At 44.6% G+C, this 19,313-nt stretch overlaps 1 protein-coding gene across 1 annotated transcript in view; it reads left to right on the forward strand.

The window, feature by feature from the left end:
* Positions 1 to 19,313, forward strand: part of CTNNBL1 (catenin beta like 1) — a 92,698-nt gene that overhangs the window by 13,695 nt on the left and 59,690 nt on the right. Inside the window, exons 2-6 of the mRNA XM_034787124.1 lie at positions 2,824 to 3,012; positions 5,434 to 5,540; positions 10,704 to 10,843; positions 14,859 to 14,956; positions 18,130 to 18,223. Of these exons, the coding sequence (XP_034643015.1) occupies positions 2,824 to 3,012; positions 5,434 to 5,540; positions 10,704 to 10,843; positions 14,859 to 14,956; positions 18,130 to 18,223 (628 nt within the window). The remainder of the gene's footprint in view (positions 1 to 2,823; positions 3,013 to 5,433; positions 5,541 to 10,703; positions 10,844 to 14,858; positions 14,957 to 18,129; positions 18,224 to 19,313) is intronic.

Raw genomic sequence — 19,313 nt, forward strand, 5'->3', positions numbered from 1 at the left:
CACCTGTTTATGCTCTCTGTATGTGTGTATATATATCTCCTCAATATTTATTCCACTCTGTATGCATCCGAAGAAGTGGGCTGTAGTCCACGAAAGCTTATGCTCTAATAAATTTGTTAGTCTCTAAGGTGCCACAAGTACTCCTGTTCTTTTTTAAAAAAAGTGGTAGTGAGGGAAACTAAATATTGGAGCAGCTTATCGGAGAGGTGGTGGACTCACCATTGCTCGGAGTCTTTAAGGTGAAATTACTTACCTTTCTAAAAGATATGTTTTAATCCAGCTCCTGGGAGAAATTCTGTGGCATGTGTGCGGTGGTTGGGCTTGATGGTCATGGAGGTCCCTTCTGGCCTTGGATCGTACGAATTCCCCTGTTTATCCCTGTCCTTCAGGGCCTTGGGGAGAACAGGATTGCATGCATTGTCCCTTAATGTGCTCCTAACATTTGCAACTCTATGTTAGGACAGTGACTGTACTCAAATCTCATGCTTCATCTCATCCCACTCACCTGCTGGGATCAGGAAGGATGCCCTCACCTACTCCCTCCCCAGATGCACAATTGGCCAGATGCATTCTGGGTTTTTGCCTTCCTCTGAGGCACCAAAGATTAGCCACAGTTGGAGATGGGAAACTGGATGGGGTGGCCAATGTTCTGAGATGGTACAGAGAATCCTCTTTCTTTGATACCCGGCTGGTGTGACTTGTTTACATGCTCAGAGTCAAACTGGTTGCCAGATTTGGGATGGGGAACGTCCCCCTCCCTTCCAACTAAATCACATTGGCTGGGATGTTGGTTTGTTTTAGGGTTTTTTTGCCTTCATCTGCAGCAGTGAGTGTGGTTTGCCTGCTAGGATCCTGTGGGTATCTCAGCTAAACAATTCCCTGTCATTGGGCCTCGGCCATTGGTGGCATCTTGGACTCTCGTGTTCTCTGCCAGTGGACACAATAGTTTAGTCTCCCGTGGACTGAAATGCTTAGGCTAACTAAAGTCATGGGTGTCTGGGTGAAATGGAACGGCCTGTGATATATACAAGAGATCAGACTAGATGACGAGATGGTCCCTTAAACTCTATGGAATCTCTGAAAATAAATGAAATGCTTTCGGATTTTGCCCTGAGACAGTGTTGTAGCTGGTGTGCAGCAGTATACACATTTTAATCAAAATCACAGCAGGTCTTGCCTTATGAGCCTGAAAGAATTGGTGCCTCCTGGGGGCTACAGTTCCCAACATGCTGTGGAGCTGCAAATTCCCACTTGGAAGCCTGTGCTCTTATGGGACCTGGCAAGAGAGGGACACTTCCACTTTTTCTTCTCCAAGCTGTTTTCCTGACTTTGAGGCTAGAGAATTTTAAAAGAGTCCTGATTGCATCGAAACAGTAGCTGCTACTTTTGTGGAAGTGGGCTGTGATCTTGAGATTGTAGATAAAGGAACAGCAAAGGAAAGAGTTGTGTTTTTGATGTCTTAAGAAGGCCAAAGAGGATTTTTCAGAAAAAAGATCTGCTTTGTACAATAGAAAGTTAGGTGGAAAACTGTGGGAGAAAGATAGACTAGTAGGGTGATCATATCACAAATATCATGGAACCAAAACCTGAGCAGCTGGCAGAGGAGAGGAATTTTGAGTTAATTTTTTTAAATTAATACCTGGTTTGCCCGGACACCTGTTAAACAGTTGGCAGAAGATATTTTTGTGAAAGAATAAGCTGCTGTCTTTGCAATGTAGGGCTGAGAGAGCTCTTATTCCATCTCCCTTTCCCTCCAGCAAAAGGCAGAGGAGACAGGACTTAATGTTCCTGTCTCTTAAGGGGGAGAAGTAGATTTTTTCCCCCCTTAAAATCCCAACCCAAGAACTTTCAGGCTTTCTCTGTCCACCCTAAAGAAGAAAAAGCACTATGCCCTTTTTTTCCCCTCTGTGGGTCCCCTTTAATTTTGCCTAGTGAACGGGAACCATGGGTGAAAATAACCGGCAGCTGCAATCAAACACACTATGTGCATATAGTTCCCATGTCCTGCCTCTGCTGAGCTGCAGTACAGGTCTGTCTCATCTTACGCTGGTGTTACGTTCCGCAGTCAGCGCGTAAAGCGAAAACCACGTATAGTCAAAATTCCATTGAGTGTAATGGCGGGCGGAATCGCCCGCACTACAGGTCCAGTATATAAATTGTTATTTTTCTCTTTTTTTTTTGTTTTTGCCGACCGTGTAAAGCTGAATTCGCACATGTTAAATGCGCCTAAGATGCGACAGACCTGTATACAGGCCTAATACTGCCCTGGGTGTGCAAATGATTCTGCATTAATTGGGCATCCAACCCAAGCAGATTTTGGGTACGGAAAATCATTCAGAATTGGGTCTTCGCCTAGGTGAGTCAGAAGACGAGGGTGCAGTATTGGAAATTCAGTGAATTCACCTCAAGGCCATGGGGTCATCTGAGAGTTGGCTCACAAGTGATACAAGTCCTTGGTTCCCGAGTGAAAATTTCTCCACGTCACAAAACCATTGCCTAGTCAGCTTGGTTACCAAATCCTGCTTGGGTTTGAAGTTCCAGGGGTTTTGCATGATAAGGATGTGATGCCCTGGTTGATGTTCATGAGCCAACGTAGGGAAGAAGGTTGACACAGCTCTTGCTGGTACTATTCATCTATTTATATGATATTAAACATCACTAAAGTAATCTCTATTTCAGTTTTCAAAGTTGGTAAAAGTATTGTAAGCAAATCTAATTAGCTGTGCTTAAAATAAATAAGCTTTGTCTCTGGGGCTCTGAGATAAAGGGAGGCAAAAGTTCTTGTCTCACTCACTTTATTTCCTCTTCTTTCTCTTACCTCAGCCCAACAGAGGGACAAAAAGGCCCCGTGATGATGAAGATGAGGATATCAAAGCACGGCGGAAACAAGCCAGTGCACGGGAGCGCAGTCGCCACCGAGAAGAGGAAGCTGCTGCACTGGAAGAAACTGATGATGAGAAAAAAAAACTTCTTCAGATGGTTGACAAGGAGGGAGAAGAGGAAGAAGAGGAGGTAAATTTCCAGTGTTCCGTGGGGATGGGCTGCCTGAGATGTAGTCGCCTCTATTCAAATCAGAGCCTTTTCCACCACATAAGTCTAATGAGAAAAATATGGGTGCTTTAAGGGTGTCTGGGCCCAAAACTGTCCCCTCTTTAAGAAGGACACTGTCAATACCATAAATCCAATGATAGTTCTAATTGTACCTATCATCCTACTCTGTACAAATATTTGGAGGAAAAAAGAAGACTGTTTTCTTAACCACTTTAACAATGGAAAATAAGAAAATGAATGACACAATCATTTACATTTCACTCTGCTTGGATGATGAAACTAACTGGCCATTTTCAGTTCCTGGGGCTCAGAACATCACAAGGCTACTGTTTCCATGTCTCACCCTTCCCAGAATACACTCCTTTTAAAACGGGGCTTCTGAAATAATGAACAAAAGACCCTAAGAAGGCTTGGAAAAAACTTTCAAAATATAAAATCTCTGTTTTAGGTGTAAACTACTTGAATCTACTGCTAAAATTTGTGACCGGAAATAGCTTCTGGGTTCTTATTAATTTTCTAAATCCATAAGCTTCATAGGTACTCTCAGCCTCATAGCTTCACCCACCCTCCCTCTCTTGCAAACCTTCTGTAGGGGGAAGGACCACAGAATTAGGGTAGCAGCTTGGCACAGTTTCAGGGCAACTGCACCTGTTTTCCCCCTCCACGGTCACCAAGGGCACTCACTTAAAGGCTTCTGGCTCCTAGCTGTCACTTCACCTGGGAGGAGACCTGTGTCTCATTCCCTTTTGATCTGAAGTTTTAATGCTGCACAGTTCCCAGTATTGCACTGTGATATCCTTGGCAAGCCAGTCTGCCTGAGGGCCGGCTCCTGCATTGTGCTTTCTCTCTGAAGGCAAGTATCAGGGGGTAGCCGTGTTAGTCTGTGTCTACAGATGCATCCGAAGAAGTGAGGTTTTTACTCACGAAAGCTTATGCCCAAATAAATCTGTTAGTCTTTAAGGTGCCACCAGACTCTTTGTTGTTTTTGTCTCTGAAGGCAGTGACCAGTGTATTGCTCACAAGTATAAGTCGTCACACTGCATGTTTAATCTTGGGTAAAAACATTACTGAGAAACAGGTAAAAACCAATATAAGTTCTTACAGACATGCTAAAAACCTTACCAGATATTACACCAACTCCATCCTAGGGCTCCAGTAGGTTTTAGTCCTTCCAAACCCACAGCTGGGTTTTCCCCATGGTTACAAGTTCACCTGCCTTAGAACCAGAACAAAGGCTGAGCAGTTCAGTCCTTTCTTTATACAGCTTGGGCCTTTGATCTTGGACTTTTGTAACAGATACTTGGTAGCTTCAAAAGGCTGGGTTTTGCATAACTGAAGTTGGGGAATTTGCATTAACCTCTCCCTAGGTATTCCCCTGGAAATCCACTTAACCCTTATTGTCCCAAAAGTCCATACTCCCAGTTCTTATGTCTCCCCACTAGAGAGGTTACATACAATCCCAGCCCGCAGTAATACATAAACTTAATAAAAGTCTTTCAAGGATATTGCAGGAAATTGCCATCGCTGTCACACAGCTATCAAGGGTAAATGATTTCAAGTCTTGGAGACAGAGACCCAGTGTGGGACTGGCCCTTCTATTAAGGGGCAGGGAAAAGATCATTGTATAAATCTAACACCTGGATTGTTGTAAATCCAGGAGATAGACAGTAGGAAGTAACTGTTTCGTGTTTGATGAAAAACAAGTGACTTTTGCCACAGTGGAATCACGTGGGTTTGTAAAATATCATTCTCCTTTGTGTGCAGCATTTCTAACGTTCATCTCTGAAATCTCCCTCTACTTTCTGATGTTGAGCTATTGCCACTGCTGCTGTGGTTGATGGGTGAGACAGATAATGCGGGATTTCCTTAGTGTTTGAGTTGGAGGATGAATGGATCAAGCAAAAGCCTGTTGATTGGCTAGAATCTTGGGAATCTTGTAGTGTGCAAGTTCCCGGTCTCTAGCAACAAGAATATCATCCGAGCATTCTGTTTTTTCCAGTAGCCCAGGTGCTAGTATTTAAAAATCCCTTTAGAATCTAAGTCCCCTGATTGGTAGCTTAGTTCATGTCAGTGCCATTAAATAGCTTTTGTATTTACTGAGTAGATGCACTTGTTTATGCAGACAGTCTCTGTGGGTCTCATGGAAACATTTTGCTAACTGGACTTGCTTAATCTGAAAATGTGGCTCACACTAGGGCTATGTCAGCCTTCTACAGTGAGACTTTTGGGGAGCTTCCTTCTCTGATTGTCATTGGCTCCTGGTTACTGTTCTATCACAGGTGTATCCAGGACTGGCTTAGTTTGTTGGTTACTCTTACTTATTGACAGATTGGTGTTGCGTCCATCTCTGAAAGCTAAGCAATATTTGTTTTGTTTGGCTAGGATGAGCCTCTGGATGAAAGTTCGGTGAAGAAAATGATTCTCACTTTTGAGAAGAGGTCTTACAAAAACCAAGAGCTGCGGATCAAGTTCCCAGATAATCCAGAAAAGTAAGGGCATGTGCAGTCCCTCTGTTTTGCCCACTATGAGCCTTCCCTCCTTGCTTGAGCCCAAAGTTAATCTCTTAATCATAGATGCAGGTTCAGTTGTTGAAAGATCATGTGATTAAAGGCAATTATTGCCAGGTATGACCTGTAAATTCTATTTGAAATTGTGACGGGTTGCATCACAGAAACCCCCTTGGGAGCTGCCAACTGATGTACCAAGACTACTTCTGCCCCTGCTTTCCTACCCTGGCAGCTTGGGACTTCAGTGCCCTGCCTGGCTTGAGCCAGACCCGCTAGCCTGCTGCTAACCCAGATCCAGGTCTGAACCATGTCCCCTAACAGCTGTAGGTTTAATTGAAACCAGCTTAAGAAGTGTTCCTGTCTTTAACACTCAGATGCCCAACTCCCAATGGGGTCCAAACCCCAAATAAATCCATTTTACCCTATATAAAGCTTATACAGGGTAAACTCATAAATTGTTTGCCCATTTCTACTGTCCCTCTAAAACTTTCTCTTCAAAGCATTTTTTTTTTTTAATTTGGCCTTTCCTTTTTGTCCCCTCTTTTTTCACTGATCTCTCCTCATTGTTAGTACTTTCCCCGCAGTTTCTCCACACTTTGATGCTCCTTCCTTTCCATGGCTTCTAACCTTGCCAGCCCCAAAGTCTAAAGAAGGCTCTGTTTACCTAATAAATGTAGGTGCCGGGTGTTTCAGAAGGTGAAGGGGTGACCGTGAATTTAAGGGTGTCTCCTAAATGGATCCATTTTTCTTCATAATTTTTGATACACTCAGCACAGCCAAATCATGTAACTGTATTACCAAATGTGTATGTGAAGGGACTCCTGCTTCACATCATGGGAACTTTCAGAATACTCTACACTGAGCAAAAGGAGTGGTGCAAATCTGCTGATAATCTGACTCTTCCTATGAAGTATTTGTTGTTTGAACACAGGGAGCTCCCTCCCACAGTTCGTCCAAGGCTCTTGGATTGAAATCTGTGTGTGTCTGTGGCTGCAGTCGCTACTCATTAGTTCTTGCCGCTTTTCTCGCAGTCCTGAACTTTGCCAGGCCCTGCTGATATGTGCTCTGCCACATTAAGCGGGGAGGGAGTTCTGACAGCGTGAAGCAAAAGAAATATTCTGTGACATGTCAGGCTGAATCCATGTCCCTTTTGCACATATGAGTTCTAGTTTTAACAGGCAGTGTTGGTACTTGGTACTATGTTGTTGCCCTCTAGCTTGACGCTTTCTCCTGACTGGTGAGTCGCATGTCTGGGAGTCTAATACCCCAAGACAATCCCTTCTGAAGGTCACCCTTGCTTAGAGTGAGAAGCAAAGACTCAGTTCAGCAAGGCCAGTTTACAAAACCCTTCTTTCTGAATCTAAAGCAAAAGGAGAGAAGTTCAGTGTAAGCAAGTGACATCCCCACCACTTTCCTCACACCAGTACAGGGACGCTGGGTCTGATTCAAACTTACCGCTGTTCTGGGGATTGCCTTCATTTAACTTAAATGAAACTTTCAGCCTGTTTTCTCCTAAGCTTGGCTGGAGCTAGGTCTCTGCCCCTGCCCCTATACTCCCTGTCTCACACAGACACCCAAGTCCTCTTGTACCCTTACTGGAGATAATATAACCCACACACGTTAACATTAAGATGAGTCAGCAGAAGAATTCTCTAGGTAGGAACTAGCCTGCACATTTACTCTTTTAAACTGATATACATAAATTAGAGAGGGCAGGAATGCCACATCATAAAATGCTTTCGGGGCCCAGGTGCAGTGATATGACAAACTGTTTGCAGTGAGTTCTGAATCCAGTGACTGACTTTGCGATGATGTGAGCAGAATAGCAGGGGCCATTTCAGAGTTGGGGGGGGGGGGGGGGAGGGGCAACTTTAACCGTAATTCCAAGGGCTACTTGGGCACCTGAAAACTCTAGGGATATTTTTGCAGATAATAACTTAGAAATTAGCTGATACAAGCACTGTTTCTAATTCCTATGTTAAAAAAAAAAGAGGATTTAATAAATATTAGACCCACTCAGCTCTAAAACTAACATATTCTCACATCTTATGTCAAATCACTTAAGGAACACTGGTTAGGTTTAAAATTTTAATGTACACCTCTACCCCGAAATAATGCTGTCCTCGGGAGCCAAAAAATCTTACCGCATTATAGGTGAAACCACATTTTATTGAATTTGCTTTGATCTGCTGGAGCGTGCAGCCCCGCCCCCCTGGAGCACTGCTTTACTGCATTATATCCGAATTCGTGTTGTATCGGGTCACGTTATATCGGAGTAGAGGTCTATATTCTTTGTTACTAACTCTTGAATACAACAATTGAAACAATTGTAGAAAAATCTAGATGACTTTCTATACTTTTTGCAGTTCATCAAGCTTGGACTAGATCATTTAACTTTGGAAACATCCTACCAGGGCAAGGCCCCGTGAGTTTATACTGCACTTGCTTGGGGCTCTAGAGGTGTTACTACACTACAAATAATAGACTAGAATCTAATCTTAAACAGGAATGAAACTGACACTTCCAAGTCACTTTCACAGTATTACCAATCCCAAATGTTCAAAAATCAGGAATCAGGCTCACCAGAAATCATGAGATTCGCTTTAAAATCGTGAGATTATGTACAAATAACAGATGTGGTGATCTGTTGGCAACACTGCTTTTACTCTAGTTCCTTTCCAGAAGGCTCTTAAACACAACACTTCAGCGACTGAGTTGCAGTTCTCACAGGAGGATATTTAAAACCAAACACCAAGAAAATTCTATATTTTAAAGTTGAGAAAAAAACCTGAGACTTCTGAAATATCTCAGGGCCACTGCAGGCAGGAAAGGCAAATAACCAGGCACAGGAGCTCTGGGCAGCTCTTCCTTTAGAAAAAAAGTTGGAGGGTCAAATCTTCTAGTCCTTAATCAAGTAAAACTTTTATTGCCATCAGCGCCTCCACTCATAGGAATTAACATCACAGTATGATCAATAACTATACACTTCATACTTAAATATCTGAGCCATCTTATCCAGAGTCACACAGCTTAGATGCATTGGCTCAGGGACTGGATTTTTTGGCCTATTCTGAACAGTGCTGTGCACACAGATGGTGCCCAGTGAATAATGCAAATCATGACAATAATCGTCGGCTTTATGGACTCTTTGGTTGCAGTGTCTGTTCTTTGTTCTGGAATTGGCCTGAATACAGCTGAAACCCTAAAAATTTGAGGCATAAACGCATCGGATACTCATATGATAATTTCTCATTCCTTCCTTTTCTCAAACTCCGAACAAAAAATGACTGAACAAAATGGTTTTCAGTTAAAATGTAAAATTGCACAGCAGCTGTTGCTCTACAACTCAGCCTGGGGCAGAACCTGCCACCCCTTGGGAGTTAAGCTATCTCCTATCATCTGACTCTCATTCTACAGCCTTCCTAACCTCTGTGCTGCTTTTCATGCTGTCAACCATGACATCCGTCCTGCGACCATTTGCTGGAGTCTCCGAGAACTGGCTGCCTTGGTTTTGCTCCTAGCTATCAGAGTCCTCTTTTGTAGCGTGCAGCAGGGAGAGAGGCTGGTCTGCTGCATAGGGAGCTGGCCCTGAGAGACCTGGGTTCTACTCCCCCCATGGACTTCCTGTCTGACCCCAGGCCAGTGCTTTAAGGACAGAATTTCAAAGGCTTTTAGGCACCTGAAGATGACAGCTATATATCTAGTAGGGTTTACAAAGCACCAAACCTAAGTGCATTTGAAAATCTCATTAGGTGCCTAAATACCTTTGAAAATTTGGCCTTTAGTCTGTGTGTGCCTCAGTACCCCATCTGTACAATAGGGATAACAGCAATGCTCTACCTCACCAAGGGGCTGGGAGGAGAAATAGGTTAGACATTGTGAGGTGAAGCCTTAGATACTATGGTGATGAGGCCACATAAGTACCACAGGTAGAGTGGGAACTTCTCTGTACACTGCTACCGGTAGTCCTGCCCTGGGTTTGACCCCTTCTTTTCACCTACACACCTAAATCTCCCCCTTTTCTGAATGTAACCTTGGCTCAGTGCTTTGCTGTATTCTTGGTATTCTACTGTTGAGAATAGCCCCCTTCCACTTTAATTGAATTGTCTCGTTAGCACTGACCCCCCACTTGGTAAGGCAACTCCCATCTTATCATGTACTGTCTATAAATACCTGCCTACTTTATTTTCCACTAAATGCATCTGATGAAGTGGGTTCTAGCCCATGAAAGCTTTTGCCCAAAGAAATGTGTTAGTCTCTAAGGTGCCCCAAGGACTCCTCATTGTTTTTGCTGATACAGACTCACACAGCTGCTACTCTGAAACCTGTATTTTTTCTGAATCCCCTTTTTCTCTAAAACAACCCCTCCTCCTCCTCCTCCACCCCCTCCACTGAGGGATTCCTCTTTTACAAGCTACACTTCCAGACCCTTCATTTAATCACCAGCCCTTTCTTATCTTAATCACCTGGCCTCTGTTTGTAAACAAAATACTGACTCCCTGCCCCAGGGGCACCTCTCCTCTGCACAACTCAGGCCTTGGCTACACTGGCAATTCACAGCGCTGCACTTGCTGCGCTCAGGGGTGTGAAAAAACACCCCCCCCGTGCAGCGCTGTAAAGCGCCAGTGTAATCAGAGCCTGCAGCGCTGCACGCTCGCTCGCAGAGCTGCACGCTAGTCCCCTCGGAGAGGTGGAGTACATACAGCGCTGCACGCTCGCTCGCAGAGCTGCAAGCTATTCCCCTCGGAGAGGTGGAGTACATACAGCGCTGCACGCTCGCTCGCAGAGCTGCAAGCTATTCCCCTCGGAGAGGTGGAGTACTTGCAGCGCTGGCGGTGCGACTATACTCCGTGCTTCACAGCGCTGCCGCGGCAGTGCTGTGAATCCGCAAGTGTAGCCAAGGCCTTAGATTTCACACGAATGCTCTGCTGTAGTTAAGAGCTCCACCTGGGAGCTCCCACACCTCCTGTAGGGGAATTGGAAATACTGTGGCACTATGATGCCTGGATGAATGAGCCTGGATGAATGGTTGGTGGGTTGTGTGGCTGCTTTGTTCTCAGTGTTGGGAAGGCCTGCATTCTACTGTGAGGATAGCTGATGCACTTGTATTCCCACTGACCAATTTTGCCCTGCTTCTGTCCACAGGTTCATGGAGTCTGAGCTGGATTTAAATGACATCATTCAGGAAATGCATGTGGTTGCAACCATGCCTGATCTTTACCACCTGCTGGTAGAGCTGAACGCTGTACAATCTCTCCTAGGGCTGCTTGGACACGATAATACAGATATCCTTTCATTGTGAGAACACTTCTCCCAGGAGTAAGGCTTTCTGCAGGCACCTCTGCAATCTCTTGTGCTCCATTTTCACACAGACTGCTAGATATTTTTTCTCTTCCCTCCCACCGCTTTAAATTTCCATCGTCTTTTGTTCACCTGAAACCCTTCTTTACTCAGCTACTCTCTCTCCTGAACATTTCAGTGTCCTTATTTCCCCCTGCCGAACTGTTAATGTAGACGTCATCTCATTTGAGTAATTAGCCTTAATTTCATTTTTAAAGGTTTTGTTTGGGCACTCGTGTAAAGTGGAGGGCTAACCACAGGCAAGCATGCAGTGCACTTTCCTTTACAAATGCTGCTGAGGGTATGGCACCTGAATGCTAGCATGCATCCATTCATGCTATTTATTCCAGTCCTTGTTCCCCAAAGGTTCTACCAGAGATCCTCAGATTTGACCTATGTCTGCTGTGTACCAGTGGTTTGTCTGTCCTGAACAGAAGCACCATAACTGCACTAATCCCTTTTGTTGCCAGGACACCTGAGCTTTGGCCTAGGAGCAGACTGACACAAGATACTTGGCTTACTGGTGATGTGTGTGAGAGGCAAAGACTTTCCAAGTGGCTGTAGAATTCTAGTCCCTCTTTAAAATGGCTAGTTTAACATAATTTGAAAAATCAGGTAATGGCTTCCCCCTCTTCCATTCCGGAGGGAGGCTGCATGTACTGTGTTTGAACTACCCTGTTTCCCCGAAAATAAGACAGTGTCTTATATTAATTTTTGCTCCCAAAGATGCGCTAGGTCTTATTTTCAGGGGATGTCTTATTTTTCAGAAATGAAAAATGCCTTATTATCGGTGGATGCCTTATTATCGGGGGGATGCCTTATATTACAACGAGAGGCAAAACTGTAAGTAGGCCTTATTTTCGGAGGATGTCTTATTTTCGGGGAAACAGGGTAGCATTAGTGAACTGATCAGTCAGCCTGGTCCAAGGCTAGGGTCCTGGATTGGGAGATGAGACCAGGGGCTCGCTGTGTGACTTAAAATCTCTCTGCCTCCTTTTTCCATTTGTGAAAAAGCAGATGATAATGCCTGACACTTTTCTTAGGCCCTTTGAGATTTCCAGGTTAAAAGTGCTGTAAAAATGCTAACTATTTATTATTGTTTGATTTAAGGATGTCAGTTTTCTTTTAGCAATTTTTTTTCTTGCATTTAATACACTATATTAAAAAAAATAGTGATACAATCTTTGCAAATAGGTATAGTGATTATATTATAAAAACATATTTTTAAAATCTCATTACATTGCAGTTTTCCTCAGAGAGCACTATTTACAGGGTTGACTATTTTAACTTGCATCTAACATAACCTTGGTCTGCTAGAATGCTGATCTCTGCAAAACAGCCAACACCGCTGCTGTCTTATCTGTGATCTGTAATAGAAATTATTCTCCAGTATAAGGTTGTTAACAATTTACTGTTGTACAGCTGGAAATGCCTACCATGCATAACCAGTTTCATGGACATCCTGGTTTAATATTTTATACTTTCACCAGAGACCTCAGGCTTTCTGTGTGCAATGTGCACAGCACCGAGAGGTTATCTTGAATTTGTCATTCTCAGGGAAAACATAAACTATGGGGATTTTGACTGGGATCAGAGGGCTGGTTCACGGTGACCTTAAGAGCTGGAGCGTGTGGGAACACAGCTTGTTTTGTCCTTTCAGCCATAAAAAGATGTGTCTTGGGATCACTTTTGTTAAGGGCTTGTCAGTATTTGCACTGCTAGCTCCCCCTCCTTTTTTTTTTTTTTATAAAGGAGTCAAAACTTGTTTGTCAATTAGTTTGGGGGCAGAAATTTGGCCTGCGAGCTGTAAACCTGGGAGAAAACATATTTCTTGTCACAGGCTTGTAGAAATCTTTTCAGATGTGTTGGAAGCAGACTGTGGGCTGCAGTAACACCTCTCTGTATGCTAGGTTATTGCTTAAGCCAAAAATGAACAACTATTGAAATGAAGCTCCTAGACATACAGGAAATAGGGCTCTTCATTCAAGTCTCTTGGTGGCTTTACTAAAACTGAACAGGATATTGTTTTGAAACAGTTTCCCCAAAGGGAACACCAAAGGACAAGTTCTTCACACTTCATTTAGATTAGTGCCTTGGAGGGGCTAATGCAGGGAGGGGATGGAGAGGTGAGGGGATGAATTCCAGGTGATCTGTTTAGGCAGCTGTTCAACTGAGTTAGTGCAAACGATGTGAGTAAAAGATAATGACTAGGCTGTGACTTAAATTAGCAAAAGTCAGGAGAGCCAGAGAAGCCTTTTCCTTTGTCCTGAACTCACCTGCGCAACTGGCATCCTTGTGGGCAGGCTCAGTAGAGCTTCCATGGATGGAAATGCCATAGAAACCCCACTATCCTGACCACTAGAGAGACTAAAGCACAATCGCAGGTAGCCTGGGGGAAACCATCCTGTACGGGCCCATGGTGCGTTTCTTACATGGCTAGAGGATTTCAGTTTCTTTAGCACTAGCAATTGGGTGTTGTCTTTAGTGGTAAATGTATAGGTGACCATTTCAAAAGTGACCTAGGAACCTGTCACTGGCTTTTACTGGGTCTTGGGCTCCTAAGTCACTTAAAAACTTTACTTCTATGTTCAGGGGAGCAGAGGCCTGACTTTGATGTTTTGCGAGCGTAACCTGTGTTTTTGTATCAGCAAAACTAGTCTCGCCTCACTAAAGATAGGTCTACTCTACAAATGAAGGTGCGATTGTAGCACAGGTAGGTGATACCTGTGCTAGCCTCAGTCTCGCTAGCATGGGTAACAATAGCAGTGTAGACATGGCAGGATGGGCTTCAGGAAGGGCTAACAACCAAAGTGCGTACCCAGGCTCCCACTTGGGCACTTAGCCTGAGTTGAGGTCTATCCCACCCCATCTGCAGTACTATTGTTGCCTATGCTAGCTAGATTAAAGCTGGTGCAGGTATACCTACTCATGCCAAACTCACACCCTTACATGAGTGCTGCTGCATGTGAAGTAGGTACTATCACTTACTGATCTGAGTATTCTACAGTGCCTGGGCGTAGCAGTTTGACGTGGGAATGAAATGGCAGTCGCATTACAGAATTTCCTGGGTCTGGTTAAGTCAGGACTGTAACCTTATTAAATAACGAAGTATATAAAAATACATTTCCATTCTTACACAAATGGATGCCCAGTTTATTAGCATGTGGATTTTAAAGAGCTCCTTCAGAATCTTGTTACGTAGGACATCTTGACAACTGGATTTCTTGTTCTGTCCCAGTGGGAATTGGGCAGGATTGATCAGTGTGTCTGAGAGAATAGGAAAGTGGGTGTAATGAGAGGGAATACGTCTGGCTGTACTAAAGAGCTGTGTAGCAGTCACAAGAACCATGTGTTATGCAGCCCGGTGCTAATGAATGAAAATTGGCCTGGCAGGATCTTCGCAGTTCCTGTGGGGTGCATGGTTATAGAAGCACGCTCTCCTAATTGGGCCAGGCAGAAGAGGGTTATCACTCCACCGTCCTATTACGGCCTTGTTTGTGGGGTGCATGCTATGCCAAGTTAGCTATGGTATCATTGGGAAGATAATGCACACAAATCAAATTGCTACATTTTTCTGTGCTCCTAACTAGAGTTTTAACAATTGCTACAATGTAAAATGGCTGGGAACCAGTTGAACCAGCTCTAGAGTATTTAATTGGTTTAAAAATGACAAAAAGCAAATGGCACTGGGGAACAGTGAAATTGCCAAATACAACAAATAGATGATCATGTTGCAGTATTACTCCCAATTACTAAACTCAGTTAGTTTTAGTGCTTATGAAAACAAGGGCTGTGAAAGCAATGCTTCGTCTTCCTCTGTCGCTCTGCTCTGCTCTGCTCGGCACACACTCCTTGCTAGTCCAGTCTCGGCAGTCAGTGAGCACACGCAGTCACGTTGGGCCAAGTATGAAGATAAATGAGGTCTTGATTATGACTTTGGTTATCCTTAACATCTCCCACATGTGTCCATAGCCGTGGTAGATCTGCTTCAAGAACTGACAGACATAGACACGCTCCATGAGAGTGAAGACGGAGCTGAAGTCCTCATTGATGCTCTAGTAAGTAGCAATTTCAGTCGCTCCAGATTAGGCTGATCAGTGGCCACCTTATAGAGGGGAAGGATGTGTTTATACCTGTGGCGTCAATGTTCCCTCTAATATTTCCCATCCATGTGCGGAATGAATTTTGTTATGTGCACCAGTATGGAGGTGATGTGTGGTGGGGGTGGGGCTGAGGAGTTCGGCGTGTGGGAGGAGGCTCAGGGCAGGGACAGAGGGTTGGGGTGTGGGGGGGGTGAGGGCTCTGGCTGGGTGCATGGGCTCTGGGGTGGAGCCAGGGATGAGGGGTTTGGGGTGCAACCTTCCCTGGGGCTGTGGCGGGGAGGGAGGACTACCCTCAGCCCTTTCTGGCTGAGGTAGCTCCAGGGCCGGGGGACAGGTGGCAGCTCTGGGGCTGGGGCCATGGGAGAGCAGCCTCTCCCCACCTGCGCAGCTCTTGATAGCCTGCTGTTTAGTCGCGCGGCTTAGAGGGAACTTAGCCTGTGGTTCTCAGTGCGGGGCAGAACTGTCTTGCTCCTAGTCTGTTTGAATAATCCATTTTCTTTTGAATGGCTTGAGATACTGTGAGTACAGCCATGATGGGTTTCTTTTCTGGTATGAATGAATTCTTGGGGCAAGTTCCTCCTCTGCATCACCAGACCACCTGATTTTTGGAAGGAAGAGGTTGTTTTTAATTTGTTTTGTCTGGGGATGGCATGTTTCTCTGTGTCGTCCCCTACTGTGCTTCCTGTATTGTTATGGCAGGAGAATGAGGTCAGTTCGGTGACAGCAGCACAGTGTCTGATTGAATTAAATAGGAACTTGATACCTGCTCTTTTGCTTCCTTTGCAAAGCAGGGCAGTTCTCTGATCTGCTCAACCTGGGAAAATTGAAATCTGACATAGTTGGTTCATAGATTTTTATTACTTTTTTTTTAAAGACCAGAAGGGCCATTTTGGTCATCTAGTCTGACCTCCTGCATAATGCAGCCCTTAGATGTTCACCCAATATTGCCTGCTTCAAGCCAACTAACAACTGCACGATCCTACCAAGGTGGATCTGACATTGTTCTTTTTACACAAGCAAAGAAAATGCTCAAAATTCTTCATGTATAAGCCGACAAACTCATCCTGCCACATACTTATTCTATGAGTGGAAGAGAGTTTAATTATCCCTTATTCCACAGAGAGTAAACAACCACATGGCATGGTCCTGTACCAGTTGAAAAGGCACTTCTACTGACATCTTACTTTCCTTCATGAAGGAACTCTGTTTAGTTAACAGTACCGAGTGCCTCTCATCTGCTATGTTGGTGGGATACCCTCTTTTCCTGGTGTTTGGGCATGATATCCTTTTTTACAGCATTGTAGTAGAAGGTGAAAGCTCCCAGTGTGAGCAGAAGTACATTGCAGGGAAGGGATATCATTAAAACTATTGGTAATTGTATGCAAGAGATGGAGTCCATTCTCCTTTCAGGCAGTTTCTCCAAGTGAATTGCTGTGTTTGTGAACCACCTGGACTCTGGCTTGGTCTCTAACTATTATGTCGAGATTAAGGGGATAGGGGATTATGGTTTCTTAGAGGAGCAGGGTGAGAAGACTGCTGTATTCTTTCTCCTACAATCCCTCTTGCCTACTCGCTGTAATGTTGCCTTCCAAAGGTTAATTACAGTGGCCCTGAGTTGAGTTCCTCTGGCTGGCCTCTGGGCTGTTTTTAATTACTGTCCCTTCATAGAAGGGTTGCTGGATGAATGAAATGGAAGAGGGGAGCTGATAGGGAGGTTCTTTCTATAAAATGCACTGAAAGCAGTACATCGAACAAAAGCTCTTGCTGTGTGTTTCTTGTCACCAGCCCACAATAGCCAGGTTTGATTGTTCACTTCGAAAGAAACAGGTCAGCCATGTCATGAGAAAACCTGAGCTATCCGCTTCTAGATGGCTCCTTTATTTTAAGGATGTGGGCATTTCTTTGGGAGGCCTGTTTAGAGATTGTTGCATTACCTACTACAGCAAGCTAAACCCTGCTGTTACTGCTCTCACTGAGCTTATAGAAAACCTCAGTTAGCAAATGGGATTTGTGATTGGGAAGACACTGCTTGCATTTCCCACTCTCCTGTTTAAAACTGAGGATTGTCACATTAGACTTTAGCTAGTAGCAGGACTAAAGTAATGCTGTTTGTTTAGTGGGTTGGCCTTGGTTGGGGCTGGGATCCACGCAAACGTCAGAATCCGGATTCCCATTTCTGCTATTGACTTGCTGTGTGGCCTGGAGCACGTCATTTCATCTCCATGTATGGGGAGTGGAGCTCTTAACAAAGGTGTTGCACTCCGTAAGTACCGACGTGTTGAAGTATGTAAGCTGTCTGGGGCAGAGAGTGTCTTCCTGTATGTTGCACAGAGCCTGGGCTTTAACTTGGCCAGCTCAGCACGTGCGTAAGTATGACTCACCTTGTTGTGACAGAGCGTTAGCAGGCATTAGATGGAGCTAGCTAACGTGAGCTTACATCACACCTTTCAATCCTAGGCAAGGCAATGCCCAAGTGAACGCCGTCCAAGGCTTCCCCCAAACTGCCATAAAAGTCAGATTCATTTTTAATCATTTACAGCTGGCTTTGGCCAGGTGGCTCCGTGATGTCACACATAATGGAAGCCAAAACCATCCTTTTTTTTAAAACCCTATCTTTCTGCACCTAGAACTAAGACTTCCCTTGGTGTGACTGCTGACCCCTTACATTGTGATGCTGCCTTCACAGACATTGTTTCAGCTCCTTTCTGACAGCCACGGAAACAATGCAGATAAACCAGCAATTGGAATGAGGGGAGCTGCTTTTATAGCTGACAGGCAGCTGATACCCAGTTGGTTTTTAGTGTCTAGCACTTGGAAATTCAGGGAGATTATAAGTCAATCAGGGTGATTTAGGGAATAACAGACTGTGACAAGGTTCATATTTTTCCTCCAGATGTTTTTCTGTTTTATCTGACACAAAAATTGTCTAATTAAGAAAAACGAAGTGGTGAATTTACTTTGTGAATCCTTTGCTAGCTCTGAGATTTCAGAGCAAGATTGTTCATGTCTCCTGATCAGAGGCATGCTTTCTGGAGTGTTTCTGTTGTGCTTATTGATTCCCCCCCCCCCTTTTTTTTCCCCATCTCCACCCCAATCCTCTTTTCTCCATGTGGCCTCAATGACTCTAGGTTGATGGCCAGGTTGTGGCCTTGCTGGTCCAGAATTTAGAGCGCCTAGATGAAGGTGTAAAAGAGGAGGCTGACGGAGTCCATAACACGCTTGGTAAGGGGATATTACAGTACAGTATCTCTTTCTGACACAGTCAACAGAGGGGCGGGCGTGTGTAGTCTGTCCCCGTTGTGAACTACCAGAGGGGGCAGAAAAGGCCTTGCGTGAATTTCATGTAATACTGCTTTCATTTAGCTGGCTAGTAATAAAGCATAAATCTGTTCAACAGATAACTTCATTACAGGAAGCTGTATTATTTTAAGAGGCTGCCTCCTCTTCATGTATTAAAGTATTAAATGTGTTTTTCTGTGGTCTGCCAAAAGAGTGTCTTCATTTACCACAGCTGTGTTTCTTAGGAATAAATGTGCCATTAATTTGTTACCATCTAGAGCAGGGCTTCTCAAATGTGGATTTTTCTGCGGCCCAGCAGCCTCCTGGGTGGCGACGGGGGAAGGGGGGCAAAGCAGTGGACCCTCCCTGCAGCCCCCAGCTGTTGTTCCTGGCTGCCTTGGTGTTTGCTGGCATTGCCAGCAGGGGACCAGTAGCCTGCACCACGCAGCCTCCTGGGGGCTCCGGGAAGCACCCCAGCAAACAGGTGGGGCCAGTGTGTGTGTGCGCAGCAGGCTTTGGGCTTCAGGCCCTGGGCTCCGGCTCTGGGCTCCAATCCAGGGCAGTGGGGCTCCGGTTTGGAAACATTTTCAGAGCGGCCACCAATGAGGGTTGCTGGCCACACTCTTAGGCCACCAAAAAACTTGTTCTGAGAACCCCTGATCTAGAGCCCAGGAAATGTATCCTATAACACAGTGGCTCTCAGCCATTCCAGACGACTGTCCCCCTTTCAGGAGGCTGATTTGTCTTGCCTACCCCCAAGCTTCACCTCACTTAAAACCTACTTGCTTACAAAATCAGACATAAAAATACAGAAGTGTCACAGCCACTAGTACTGAAAAATTACTTTCTCATTTTTACCATATCATTCTAAAATAAATCCATTGGAATATAAATATTGTACTTACGTTTCAGTGTATCAGTATAGAGCAGTCAAGTATCGGGGTAGCCGTGTTAGTCTGTATCTACAAAAACAACAAGGAGTCTGGTGGCACTTTAAAGACTAACAGATTTATTTGGGAATGTGCCCAAATAA

The sequence above is a fragment of the Trachemys scripta genome, chromosome 12, assembly GCF_013100865.1.
Source record: "Trachemys scripta elegans isolate TJP31775 chromosome 12, CAS_Tse_1.0, whole genome shotgun sequence".
Taxonomy (NCBI): Eukaryota; Metazoa; Chordata; order Testudines; family Emydidae; genus Trachemys; species Trachemys scripta.